The sequence below is a fragment of the Homarus americanus genome, unplaced genomic scaffold (assembly GCF_018991925.1).
Source record: "Homarus americanus isolate GMGI-L3 unplaced genomic scaffold, GMGI_Hamer_2.0 scaffold45562, whole genome shotgun sequence".
NCBI classification, from domain to species: domain Eukaryota; kingdom Metazoa; phylum Arthropoda; class Malacostraca; order Decapoda; family Nephropidae; genus Homarus; species Homarus americanus.
Genome location: NW_024744839.1, coordinates 5,439,852 through 5,455,052, shown reverse-complemented (window position 1 = coordinate 5,455,052; position 15,201 = coordinate 5,439,852). Strand labels below are relative to the sequence as shown.

At 35.6% G+C, this 15,201-nt stretch overlaps 1 protein-coding gene across 1 annotated transcript in view; it reads right to left on the bottom strand.

Moving 5' to 3' along the window:
* Positions 1-1,790: 1,790 nt before the first annotated feature.
* LOC121878102 overlaps positions 1,791-15,201 on the bottom strand; it is a 72,916-nt gene continuing 59,505 nt past the window's right edge. Inside the window, 4 exon segments of the mRNA XM_042384094.1 lie at positions 1,791-3,050; positions 6,879-7,005; positions 10,014-10,109; positions 11,569-11,712. Of these exon segments, the coding sequence (XP_042240028.1) occupies positions 2,902-3,050; positions 6,879-7,005; positions 10,014-10,109; positions 11,569-11,712 (516 nt within the window). The 3' untranslated portion in view covers positions 1,791-2,901.

The window sequence follows — 15,201 nt, the reverse complement described above, 5'->3', positions numbered from 1 at the left end:
GCCTGTGCCCAGTATGGGCCAATAGGCCGTGTGGTTTCCTCCATTCTTATGTTCTTTTGGACAAAAAACTCCCATGTTCTTACCAGCTCAGCTGTCATGTACTCTTAACTGGTAGACTTTCGTTCTTTTTTTTCAGTGCATTTACAGAGTATATCAGTACTAGATGGAGATAAAAGTAAATTTAGAAGTGGTGACATTGTCTAGACTTTGTTTTGATAATGCCTGATGCTAGCTAAACACGACAACATAGTGCTGTTATTGTTTTGATGATTCACTAATGAACCACTGGGATACATCATCATTTATATTAATGTGTAAAATTTTACTTTAACTACCATAAGTATTTTGAGGTTTAGTTTCAAGATAGGCTATACCCCTGTATTGAGTAAATTTTAAGTTTTGGTCATTCCTGTAGTTAGACATGGAGACTATATATTTTTTTCTGGTGGTTTGCGATGTGTTATAAACGATTTAGACCCTCATTTCTATCGTAAATCACTAGTTTTGAGTTACTCTCCCCCTCTCTTACTGATGATGTATGCAAAGCTAACCGTGTAACTCATCATATCCTAACCTATGATCTGTATTTTATTATGCGATTGAAAATTTTTTGGCGACAAATCCTGTAGAGATAATGTGTCTTAATGTTTAAAGTACTTAATCCCATAGTTAGAATCTTAAGGTTCCCCAGATGACCAAAACCAAAATACTGTAATATCAATATTGTTTGGAATGTTTATAATAATGAAATTTGTTATATGGGCAGCTAATATCCATTGAATTAGCTTGTGCTTAGTAATATTTAGATATTTAAAATAGTACTACTGTGTTTTACAATAAAGCACAGTTAATTTTCTAATAATATTTACTTGCCAAGCCAATTGGCGAAGGTTAACAACTCATGTTGCCTCCATGGGAAGGTTACCCCAACCAGTGACGTCACAACCTATCACAGCTTTTTGCAGTCACGTGAGTTTTTAGCAACTTTAACACGTATTTTTTTACACTTTTTGGCCCAATTTACTTGAAAATATCATTACCATAGTGAATTTAAGCATTTCTTTTACCCATTGACCTGCCATTTTACGAAAAAAAATTTACCAACTCATCCACTACATGGGGCTCAATTGTTTCTCTTACTTTGACAACACATGTATATTATTACCTGTGTCTTAAAGGAAGTTTAAAAACAAAATTATCATAATGTATTTGTATTTTAACCTTTTCCAATAATCACAAAATTTCATTCTTATATATTAAAACTATTTATACAGAAGACTTTATATGGATTTAATTCACACTAACAACATTTTCTTTGAGGGATAATTTTTTTAAGTGAATATTGCCTTTGCCTGACCTCTCTACTTAATTGTTTCAATAGGAGAAAATATGAGTATTTTAAAGCATTTTTCTAAACAGTTATATTTTCAAACATCCATAATTTATTTGTGTTCTAAAGTAAAACTTTAATAATCAGTAATTTGTGAAATAGTTTTTAAATTCCCTCAAAGATTAACACTCCTCACTTTTTATTAAATTAATGATATTTAATTTAATGTACTATTGAATAACACAATCAAAATAAATCCATTTAAAACAAGGAACTCGAGTGGTTGCGATCCTATTGGAACATAAAAGAACAAATGCATACAATGCTTACATTCTGCTCTTCTACAGTACTTAAAGAACAATAAATCTGAAAACACTCAACTCATAACAAGCATATACTAAGAGAAAATCATGATCATTATGAAATAAGAACACAGAATATTGTCAAAAATACTAGCATCATAAATTTTCAAGTTTAATCACTGGAATATGTTGTAAAGACTTGCACACTGTATAGTGTTCAAAAATTTATATTGTAGACAATATTTTCAGAGGGAATGTTAATGTTCCAATATTGTACTAACATATGTTGATTACATACACAGTATATTTCTTTATCATTATTGATAGGGGAGGAGGGAACTTGACAGGATACTTCAACAATAATACATCAAATAAAAAGATATACGTACCTGTAAAGCAGATTGTCAAAACAAGTGACCTGAATGTCTGTCTTTAACAAGCAGAGCAAGCAAGCAAATATATCCCGAAGTAAGCTTATTTTTATATATATTCACTGAATGTTTACTTAAACCAGAAAAGCCTAAATATTTACCATCTACATATTGCATCATTTATACATAGTCGAGTTCCTTGCATTTTTAACCATACATATCATGTAAATGGTGCATCTTTATCAACAATACATCAGCCAACTTGACATTCACTCACTAGTTCACTCCCTGGGGAAACCCGTGAGAAACAAGAGCCATGTCATCAGATGCAGTACAGTACTGTTCTTTTCCATCATACCTGAGCCTGACTAACTGCTTATTATCATCCTATTTTTAAGTAGATGTTTTAACCTCTAAAATTTTAATTGTTCTTCATCTTTATTCCAAAGTTTTACCACAAGTAACCAGTATTTCATGAGCTCCTTTTGGCTCTTAAATTATTAATGTTCTGAAGCTTTGCAGTACTGACTGAAAGCCCAGCACTGGTACTAATACCTTCTTCATAACTAAGCACTACTTATGGCCTTCACCACAAAGCATTAGATATGTAATTTCCATTAACTGTAGTGGTAAACTTCACTGCAATGCACTTACATTACTCATTCTGTCATCAGTAATGGAATAATGTAACCAACCATAGATAAGCTGTTCATTTGCATAGATATGAGAGAGCATTATGCCAGTCTGTTTACAGTGGTTTATGAGACAACCCAAGAGGAAAGTGTCAAATAACCAGTCCCCACAGAGACTAGGACAGCCACTCATAGTTAAAGTACAGACCATTTAAGTCCTTTACGACCCAGAACTATAAAAAAATTTCCACCAGTCTTGCCTGTTTTCAATCAAGAATAAACATGAGAGCCTTCAGAAGAAAGCGACCCAATTTACGAAGAGGTCCTTTTCTTTTCTTGGCAATGCTTGGAGTGTCATACACCGTGGAATCCACACTGATGTCATCTAGGTGGGGTGCATTGGCTTTATGAGAACCTGGAAATTCATGTAAAATTAATTTATGTTCCTATATTCTCAAATTTTATCACTTTAAAATAAATTTTTCTATCCAGTAGTGATATCCCCATAAGCCAGAACAATTGGTACAGAGCACTTCCTGGAATGAGAAATATCTGGTTAATGAGACAACTCTCAAAGCTGGGGGAAAAACCATCCACAGAATTTTTCGGGTACAGGGAAAATTTTCTTGGAATTTCAAGTACATTACACCATCTCTTGAACAGACTTTTCAGGGTACCAGAATTTTCCAATATGAAGCATTATTTCATCTCTCAAAGCTGGAAAATTCCATCACGTTTATTACGGGTAGGGAAAAATTTCGGAAAAATCTTGGATTTTTATCTCAAACCTGGAAAAAATCCCCCTTCCCTGGAAATTTCCAGAATTTTCCAGGTCCTTGCAAAATTCCTTAATAATTTAAATTTGTGCTATTGGAGAGTTCTGGTTAAGAGGGATTCCATTAATGGAGATAATACGTAATTGAAAAATAAAAGATTATTATAATAATAACTTTTGTAAAAAAAAAAAAGATTTGTATATCCTTACATTGTAACACTATCCTAAACCCTGTAATTCTCCATCTGGGTCATGTTAAAAAAGAAAAGCAAATAGTATTACGTTGTTTCTTAAAGGCCTCCCCAGAAGTCAGCTGCTTCATGGTTGCAGGCAACTGAATTCTGATCACAGATTCCAGAGCTGGAGACAACTGGCTCACTAGGCTGTTTGTTTACTATAGTACGTAGTGTTATAATGAAAAACAAAGCCCAACCATTAATTAAGCAGCGGAACTAAGTAACCAATCACTGATCACTTTTACACTCATTCATAATTTTTGCGACATACTATAGTAAACAAACGGCCTTGAGTTGCCAGCTGTCTCCAGCAATGTTCGAAGAATCTTGAAAGAGACTGTACAATCTGGGTGCTGCATAGGAAAAGGATCCGGCAGCAAAAGAACATTCTGTCTCGTTCCTCAAGGTGTGAGGGATCATCACTACTACGCAGAATCATTTCGGAACTTGTGGTCAGTGGATTTTATAAGTTGATCAAATACTTTACCAAACCTTAGTGCCTTAAAAGTCATTAGACAGAGTTTGAACTCTATCTTAGCTTAAATTGGAAGCCGGTGCAATTTGATCAAGAATGGGGTAGTGGGAGTCCTCAGTGGAAGAACAAAAATAAGCCTGGCAACCCTGTTCACAACACTGTCTGAACTTTCTTCAGTAGATAATTAGGTCGGCAAACTCAAAGAGTATTTAGCTGTAGGAAGGGACATAAAATAGGATTTTGTACGTCATCTTTTACACTCGTGCAGGGTAACTAATACCAAGACCAAAAACAGACTTTGCTTATCTGCTGTTTTTCATTCAATGCTATCACGGATGTGTTCTGCTTTGGTATTCTACTTCCACAATAAGGCCCCAAAGCCCCCAAGATCTATTTACTGCTTCATATAGCCTCCCATCATCCATCAACAGCAAGTCCATCCACGTAAACCATTCCCATGATATATTGCTTGGTCGGAAATTTATTAATTTTAACCCCGCTTTCAAGATCTTTCTACATAATACAAAGTGGCTAGGCTCAAAAACAAACACAGTCTCTTCAGACTGTGTTTGCTTTTCATTCTTACTGCTTTAACAAATTTCTCTTGGAGGTGCATTATATCATTATATGTGAAGTCACTGAATATAATAGGGACAGTCCTTTTTGTTGGAAAGTAAGCTATTCCCATTGCATTCTTTGTCAAATTACTTGGGAGTCAAAGAATTCAGATCACAAAGCTTTGAAATGAATTCAGCACTACCAATTACCAATGGTTGACTGCTCAATAAAGACAGAGAAACATGCATTCCATGGTTTACACCCACTGAACATTTAAAAGCTTCAACATCAATCAATTTGGACTAGACACTAGAAATGGGTTGAATATATTTCCTACCGGCAAAAGGTGCACCCGATGACCTCATATACCCAGAGTTCTATTTCTCATAATTTTAATTGGTGATAGACTAGTGTAATTGCTATCATTGTTACATGCTTAACCCCTGGGCTTCGGGCTATAATCAATATCTCCCCCATGGTAGTATATTTGGGAACATTTAAAAAACAAAAATTCTAGTCTTACAAACTGGTCGTGCATGATATACTGGTAAATAAGAAAGAAATACATGTCCTTACCACAGGTTGGCAACACGGGCTAGGAAGAGTCAAGAATGTTCATGAAGTGGCGTGTGTGTGATTCAGTAGTAACGAGGTAAACAACACTAATTTGAAGGTAGTATGAGGTACAGGACACTTGTTTTACCATGTTATTACTATTTACACTATTAACAATCATTATTACTACTCCAGTAATTAATCACAATATAAAAAATTGCCTGTATAAAAAATAAGGTCTGGACAACATCACTCATTCACATGTCTGTATAATAAAGTTCCTCAAGAAAGATATCTCTGGTCCCATAACTGAATTTACAGGAATCACAGGATTACCCTATTTTTAACTAAAAGTCTCTTCACACTATATAATGAAATAGTCTGGAATCATGCCTAATGAAATGTGAATTCACTCAGAAGAAATATAGCCTACAGCTTTCCTCCCCCACCCTGCTGCCAATGAAACAAATGATCAGCATTTTAGTTGCTGATGAGAGCAAAGTGAATGAGAATAATCACAACATACATTTCCAAAGTCCTTCCCATGAAAGAGTCTGACTGCTCATGTGTCTTAAGAGCATATTGCACAGGGTAAAGAAATTGGGACTAACCTGATTCTAGCATTCAAACAACCACTGAAACTAAGCCCAGACAGGGGAATAGTCCTAGAAGGGGCAATAGGAATTCTAACTTTTGACAGAATGCAAATCCAAAGGTTCCTTAAAACCACATGACAAAAGAGGATGGAAGATGACTGCCATCTAATATATAATCTTTGTTGTAAGGTTCCATTTTCTTATGTTTTGCCCTAATTACTATACAGTACAAGTATACCCTGAAAACCGATGTCCCAATAACAGCAGATTCGCTTAACTGATGATTACATACAAGTTTTGTTGATAACCCAGAGATCCTACAATCAGGAGAGGAGTGGCAGAGCTGTTTTGAATTTGGAGACTGTGGCGTGGTGCGAATTATTGCCATGAGAGGCTGTCTGTACACTGCCTCTCTCTACTTGTTTACACTTACCATGTCTCCAACTTCATGTTTTTTTGTTATTTCCAACTTCGTATGTTATGCCTAAACGCTCCAGTGATAGTTCCTCTTGTGCTGCCCCAGCTTGATGTTACGGGATAAGGCATAATAAGAGTGGTGATGGACCAGCAAAGATTAGTAGAGACTCGACTTTTTCGTTATGTCCAACTTAGTGTGTTACACAATTATGCCTCTTGTGCTGCCCCACCTTGATGTGATGTGATAAGGCATATAAGAGTGGTGATAGACCAGCAAAGATTGGTAGAGACTTGAACTTGCCACTCTATACCATCTCTACCATCCTCAACACAGGTAAACAATAGTCTTAATTTATGATTTACATTCCTTATTTAATGCTTATGCTTTATATGTATGCATTATTTTCTAGCTTGACTGCACGACAGAGATATCAAGGGGTGGCCAGTCTCTAACCCCCTGAATGTTATATTTTTATGATTAATTATTTGATAACCGTAGATTCACCAACGAACAACTTTTCATGGTCCTTATATTAGGGTATGCCTGTACTGTATGTAGATTATGACAAAATTATGGCAGGATATTAGCAATAAATATTATTGGTAAGTGCAAAAAATATTCAGGACCTACCATCTTTCAAATGAGGGCAGGCAGATTTGGCTACATTGGAGAACCACACCATAAAATCTGTGTAACGTTTAATCTCTTCATCTGTAACGCTCCTGTAGCCTTTTGCAACAACCTCAAGTACGTCAGCCTGAAAGGGATAAATTTGAGACCATTATACGACTAAAATCCTAACATTAATTTGTTCAAGCTGAAATTAATAAGTAACTGATAATAACAATAATAATATCATCTGGTCTTTTGATTCCCAAAAGCGCTAGTTCTTCCAAATAATTCACTGGCGCTTGAAACATTACAGTCATGGGCCCAAGAATAAAAAGAAAATACTACAAAAATAATCACAAAAAAATTAATAGTTCAACTTGTATCATTCATATACCCTGCAATTTTCCTACAATGTAAACTCTTTCGAAAAAGAAAAGGTCTTACGTTGTTTTCTAAAGGCATCCACAGAAGTCAGCAGCTTCATGGATGAAGGTAAATGATTGTACAATCTGGGTGCTGTATAGGAAAATGATCGGGCAGCAAAAGAACATTCCTGTACTGCTCTATGCTCCTCTAGGCAGGAGGGATCATCACTTCTATGCAAAATCATTTCAGAATGTGTACACCCTCGTTAATTAGAATCGTTATAATTTAGATTTTGGCTTAATTCATATTTTTTTCCAAAAATTAATTAAACAATTTGAATTCGGAACGAATCTGAAATAACCGAGTGGTTCCGTAAAGTCGATTATTATTATAGGAATATATTATTGAATACATAACGATAAATGAATTATAGGAATAGAATATGAATTATATCAAATACTGTACTGTATAAAACTGCATTTGGGTGCGTAGCAGTGGAGAGGAGGTGGCAGAGAAGGTGGTGGAATGAGGGTTTTCTTTTCATTAAATTTTGTAGCAAGCAAGTGCATCTTGGATCAGTCTGTCAACTTTTGCAAAACGCTCAGCATTTTGATCCATTTCTTCAAACATTTGCATCCCCTTATTAATAGTTGCAAATGCCTCTGCCATTTGTTTCACGGAAAACTTTTTGGGGGTGCAGGTTCTTCTTCTACATTTTGTCTCTTCTTCCTCAGCAATTTTCTGTGCATCCAGTTCAATAAGATCCTCGTTACTTAGCTCTTCTACTACACTTTCCACCAACTGCTCAACATCCTCATTATCAATTTCTAACTCCAGCTGTTGACCCATCTGCACTATCTTGTTACTAATCTCAGAAATTGCTTCATCTTCATTAAATCCTTTGAAACTGTTCACATATTTTTCTGGATCTTCTTCCATATTCCATTCATGCACTGACCTGTAACCTCATCCCATGCTGCAGCTATGTTCTTTGTATGTACATTGCAAAATGTTGTAGTCCTTCCAAAACTGAGTGTTTTCTCACCTTCAGTAGCAGCAATAGCCTAAGCTTAAGGTCGTATGAATAATACTTTTAAAAGCAGCAATAGCACCTTGATCCATGGGTTGGATGATAGAGGTAGTGTTAGGTGGAAGGTAGACTACCTTATCATTAGGGTGTAGGTCATCCAGGTGTGGTGGGTGACCCAGAGCATTATCTAAAATTAATAAAATCTTGAACGCAATCCTCTTTGTTGCAGACAATACTCCTTGGCTCGTGGAATGAAACAACTCGGGAACCAATCCTCAAACAGTGCTAGGGTCATCCATGCTTTCTTATTACTGTGATAAAACCTTGGCAGTGTGTGCTTGCTGACACTTTAAAATGCCCTTGGGTTCTCTGAATGATATATCATGAAGGGTTTTACCTTGAAACCAGCTACATTTCCCCCAACAGAAGTGTGATTCGTCCTGAATGCCTTGAATCGCATGGTTTTCGCCTCTTGTGGATGTATGTCTGTTCTGGCATGCGCTTCCAAAATAAGCCAGTTTCATCCACGATGACAACATCTAGCTCCTCCAAAAGCTTCAGCAGCACCCACATCAGCACTTGCTGCCTCTCCACTCACCTTTACACTCTGCAAACTGTAACGTTTCTTAAACCTTTGGAACCACCCATGACTTGCTGTGAAATTTTGGTCGCACTCATCTCCTGCCCGTTCTTTCAGGCTTTCGAAAAGGATTCTTGCCTTAGCCTGTATGGTTAGAAGGCTTAAGTGTACACGCTTTTGCAGCTGATCTCCCAACCACATCAAAAGTAATTTTTACATCTCATGAAGAGGACTTTGTCTTTTTTTCGTTATTATTGTTCCCTTTATAGGTGCTGATCCTTTCACTATTTTACAAATTCGTTCCTTGTCCTTCAAAATTGTTGATATCGTCGAGTGAGAGAAGCCAAGATCGCGTGAAATGGTTGCTACCTTTTTCCCATTTTCATATTGCATTATTATTTTCATTTTCATTCCTCTTTCTTCTCGGCACCACGAGAATCCTCACTTTTACGCTTACAACCATTTTAAAGAGAATTAAAAACAAAAATTTTTGCAGTACAGAGTGATCACAACAGCAACGACAACGGCCAAACACCAACTGAGCGGCTATGGCATGGATGCTGTACACCACGAGGCGCCCAGCCTGTTGTAGCAGACAAGGTCACATTACACTAAACGTTGACTCAAAATACGTAATAATATTTATACGGACGCGGTCGTATGTCCGGATTGTCGTAAGTCGAGGAGAGACTGTAGCCTTTAAATATGAAAGTTGCAACTCTTGACCACTGAATCTACTGTGTATGTTCTTTAAAATTCAGTTTTAAGACAAATTACACTTCATGATTACGAACAAATCGAGAACTGAGTTGTACTTCCCCAAAGTTATAAGAGCCAAAATCATCTATGCTGTCACCCTTCCTATTTTCCTCGGTCAGATGAGGATAATCTTGGTTTCACCATCATTCAGCTGAAGTTTTCTTCTGACCATCCAGATCTTAATATAGACATCAAGGATTTCATATCTCAATATCCTCAACATTTATTATTTTCACATAAGCAGATGCAAGATTACTGGTATAGACTGTAAATATAAGTGGTCCCAAAACTGATGATCTGTGGGACTCCAAACTGCAAAGCATTTATTCTCTAAAATCAATACAGGGTATTTGGAATAATCAAAGTTTGAAATACCGTACATGAATTCAAAATACTTTCCAAAAATTTTTGAACTTACCAGTGTTATGACCTGGATACTGATCTCGCCAAGATCATCAAGGTTCAAGAGAGAATTCAGACCCCACCAACTACTGCTTTTGCTTCTGCAGGAGTATCATAATCACTACCACGAGCTGAATCTGGGTGTCAGTGCCATCCTCCAATTCTTGTAATCGTTCCTCAGAGTCTGTGCGGCATTCCATAGTTTCACCTGAAACATTAAGTACTATAATAACATTGAAAAACTTAGTCTTCTTAACAACATTATTGTAGACTTCATACTGATCAACCAGCCCTTTTTCATGATTACCACTAACTTAATTTTCATGAGTGTCTATATTCCTGTTGCATAATTTAAGGCTATGCTATATTTTAGGAGCTAAGGGTAGGTAAGTCTTGTTTTTAACAGTTTTAAGGTCGTCTTGTCCATAACTAATTTATATTTTTTATATGACTATGCTAATTATATTCTATTGTTTGCCTGGTTTTACTTGCAAATCTATTATGTTCTTCATTAGGAAAATTATTTCTGAGCATCAACTATTTCACTGCAGTGTACATGTCAGTAATGTCATGCATTTTCCATGCCAGTTTTTAATAATGCAATACCAGCATTATGCTGTGCAATAGAGTACAGTATATATATGTTTAGTTCAGCTAATTCATCAGCTGATCTGAAAGTTCTAGTATAAACAACAATTCTTGTTGAGGTATGATGAGTTTTGTAAAGTAGCTTAATTATAGGTTGATGTACCTTCTTTTAATCATCAATTTACAGCCAATTTCCATGCTTGCATGGGTCCCCATGATTAGGTGGCATAATGTCAAGGGTGCTATTAGGTAAATTTGAAGCAAGTACTGTACAGTATAATGGCTGGATACCCTTCCTATCAACAACCCACATTTACAGAAACTAGAAATTATATTTAGAACTTCTCAGCACCCTTTTAGTTGGCAAGGCAGGATTGCAATTCCCTGAAGAAATCAAAGATTACCCACCAACCCTTATTCTACCTTTTTTCAATTTTTATTTCTATTAATTTCTTTATGGAAAACCAAGGTGAAATGTACCTTACAGCACTGACATACACAATGGAGATTCTGACACAATATATATTAAAGGAAATCTAAAACAAAAACATAATTTTGTGGATGAGATGAATATAGAAAAGTTGCAGTTATGACTAATCTTCAGAGAGTATGGACTGAGTAAATGATAAAAAAAGAAACTCTTATGTATTAACCTGGAGGTAATAAATAGGTCAAAGCTTGTAGCAATTCTTAACTTTATTCATTCCAATAAAAAAATATTCAACCTGCTAAAACTGTTGAATGGTAATTTTAAGAGGATCTCCGAGAGGTAAAAGTCAGCCATGAAGACAGTGGACATAAATGCAAGATGATACTTATGATATGTGGCAGCTTTGTCCAACTACCCATGTTCCTTGCAGGATAATACAGTACATCTACAAATAAAGTTTCAAATCTGGGGTGAACCATTATATGATTCAATGGAAAGTATAATGTAAAATATTGCCAAATAACCTAGCTCTGCATGGGGATACTGTATGTACATGGATATATCTCTTATAGTTAAACCAGGTCTGAGTGTAGTACACTTCTGTTTCATTGCAGGTTGCAGTAGATATATCAGAAGAAGGCACAGTGTGACCATCACTGTGATCAAATGATGAGTCGCTGTCCTCTTTTTTGTGTACCTGTAAAATGAAAACTAGGTTAAAATAAATAGTGGATTTATTGTAAATCAAGCCTTTGTGGCTTATGACTGTTCAGTGGTCCTTTGGTTAACGAACACAATTCGTTTCACAGAATCGTTCGTTAACCGAAATCATTGTTTCAATGGGATACTTGTATTGGGTAATTGGTTCCAGCTCACAGAAAAGTACATACAAAGTAAAAAAAAAAAAAAATGCAGTAAAGTACACTTTACATTGAGGTGTATGTAGAAGGTTCCTGGTTGATGATGATGATGGGAATTAGAAATGGGTGGAGGAGAAGGAAGGAAGTGGATGGAAGAGAAATCACCTTCAGGGGACCCATGCTTGATGCAATAATTTCACCTAATAAAATTTTAAGTTCACTAGGTGTAATTCAAGATTATTTTATTTAAATCAACAATGCACTGCCCTATTCAGTATATTATCAATATGTTAATTAAATTTCAGGATGACCAATAATTTTAATGTAAGAATGCAAAAATACATGAAGACACCAACAAAATCGAGCAACTCACCACTGTAAACAAAGCCAAACTGATAGATGGTGGGTGAAACAAGCAGCTGATGGGCGCACAAAAAATTAGTTCCCTGTACTGCATATATTATCAATATATTAACTAAATTTTAAAATTACTAATAATTTTAATATAAAAAATGCAAAAATATTAAAGAGCACAACTTTCTTGATATTTACTCCACTGGAAATGAATGTAAACATAGAACAGATTACTGAATTGGCAGACTAGCCCATCAGCTGATGCTCACAACAAATCGCGGTTTGTCGTAAGGATTTCGTTAATCGAAGGTTTGTTCGTTAACCGAATTGAAGATCCTTATGGGAGGTAATTCGTTAATCGAAATTTTGTTAATCGAACTGTTCATTAACCGAGGGACCACTGCACTGTAATAATAACAATACAGTAGTAAGAAAATAGATTTCAAATGAAAATTTGTGCTCAAATTTAAGTTGAATGATGGCTGGGATGGAGCAGGAACTAGTGGTGGAGGAGAGGTGGGGGGTTACTGGGGAGGAGCCAACTGAATCAGATGATGGTGGAGGAGAAGTGGGAGCTTTTGAGATGCCAGATGTCAATGGCTGAGGTTTACATGATGTTAATTTTCCTTTTTTTGTAAAGTAGGAAAGCAACGAAATGCTGAATTACGCTTGGTGCAATGACGCTCTTTTGAAAACCATGTTATTATTTTAAAATTAGGTATTAATTTAATACGAGTGTTATTTAAAAAACATGCAAATTAAATCCGTGTAAATCGAGAGGCGAATTGTATTTGTAACCACAGACTATGGAGGAAGCTTATCCACGGTGTGAGTCAAGTAACGGTGAATCTAAAACATGTATAAATCTGAAAAAATTAGGAAGCTACAATGAAGCAACTCGAATTATACCATAGGTAATTCAATATACCGGGTAAGGAGAATTTAAGACATAAGGCTCAGGTACAGCTTTAATTACACACCCAATGATGGCTGTAGGAGAATTAAGAACTGCCAAAAGAGGCTTGATAAAGTTACCGGGTAATACACAGAAATATTTCTCCACTGAATATGTAATACTGAATGGAAAAACCAAGAACCCATTCACAAATATCATGTTCCTGTTCCAGTTAGGACTACTGCATACTGTATATTGAGGAAAGGATTGCGAAGTGTTGAGGTAAAATCCAACTGGCCACCGTGAAGGAATCTTCAAAATATCTCACTTTTAAGCCAAGCTTATGTCAGTTGTACTGTATAACCATTTTGGTGTAAACCATTGGTGGATTCTATAAATGAGACAGGGTGAAAAAGCTCTGTCCAACAGGTCAAACCATTCCAGATCACTGGAGTAGATTACACTGGCTTCCTTCATGTCACAAAATCATTACATCTAAGACATAGTTTTATGCCATATGGGAATGTATATGTACTGGAAAAGTAAAGGCAGTATTAAAGAATGTATTAGGCTGAGTGCTTGTCTCTTTAGAAGAGCTGGATTCAGCTCTATTAGAATTGGAAGCAACCATCAATGATAAGATTCATCACATGCATCAAGAGACCTAAATGATACTGAACCTATAACCCCTTCCCAATTAATCTATACGATATCTAGGAGGGGTGTGTAAATGCTGAGTGTATATTTCTATTTAAATTAATCCCATATATATATATATATATATATATATATATATATATATATATAATATATATATAAATATATATATAAAATATATATATAAATATATATATATATATATATATATATATATAATATATATATATATATATATATATTATATATGTATATATGTGTATGTGTGTGTGTTAATTGTGTGTGTTTATATATTATGTATAATATAATATGTTATATATGTGTGTGTTAATATATATTATGTGTGTGTGTGTGTGTGTGTGTGTGTGTGTGTGTGTGTTGTGTGTGTGTGTGTTATGTGTGTGTGTGTGTGTGTGTGTGTGTGTGTGTGTGTGTGTATATTTGTGTGTGTGTTATGTGTATGATGTGTGTGTGTGTGTGTGTGTGTGTGTGTGTGTATGATATGTTGTGTGTGTGTGTGTGTGTGTGTGTGTCAGTTTAAATATTGATTGATCGTGTGTTGTGTGTGTGGGACATATGTGTTAATATATCGATATGTGTGTGTGTGTTGAAATATGTGTGTTATGTATATGTATATGTTATATATGTTGTATATGTGTTGTATGTATATGTTAATAATATTGTGTGTGTGTGTGTGTGTGTGTGTGTGTGTGTGTGTGTGTTGTGTGTGTGTGTGTGTGTGTGTGTGTGTGTGTGTGTGTGGTATATATATATATATAATATAAAAAAAGATACAAAGTCGTTTTTTTATAGGCAAGTCATCTGCTTCACTGATAGAAGTAAATCTAAAATGTATCTGCCAGGACCTTGAGTCTGACGGCTTCAGCTATGCACTCATGATGTCCGGGAGGTTGGTATGTGGCCAGCTCATGTGGCATGCTGATCTTACTGTGTAGCCAGTAACGAACATCATTTTAATTACACCGAAATAAACACACATTGCATTACTTATGTTAAAGTACAAACCAAAGGAAATGCATGTCCCAATTTCTATCATCTGTGGTCTCAATGTAACCACACACAGTGGACAGATACTCTTTTGAGCTACTGTACAATCTGGATGCTGTACTTTGAAGTCCTCATTATCCAAGCCAATATCTGTGGTTTCACATTTACAAGGCCAAATTATTGCTGAACTATATGTACAAAGTCCTGCGCCTGCGGGGATCATGAAATAATATCACAGAGAACAGAAGTTTAATAGAAATTGGATCAAATGTTTTACTATACAGTACTGCCACATCTCCCAACCTGCAGCATATCCCCATACTCAGGTTTGCCCACCATAAACAGTGTCTAGCTCCTGCTGCTTTTTTCTATTGTTTTTCATGTGCATTCTTGAAAAAACATTGCTATTGTT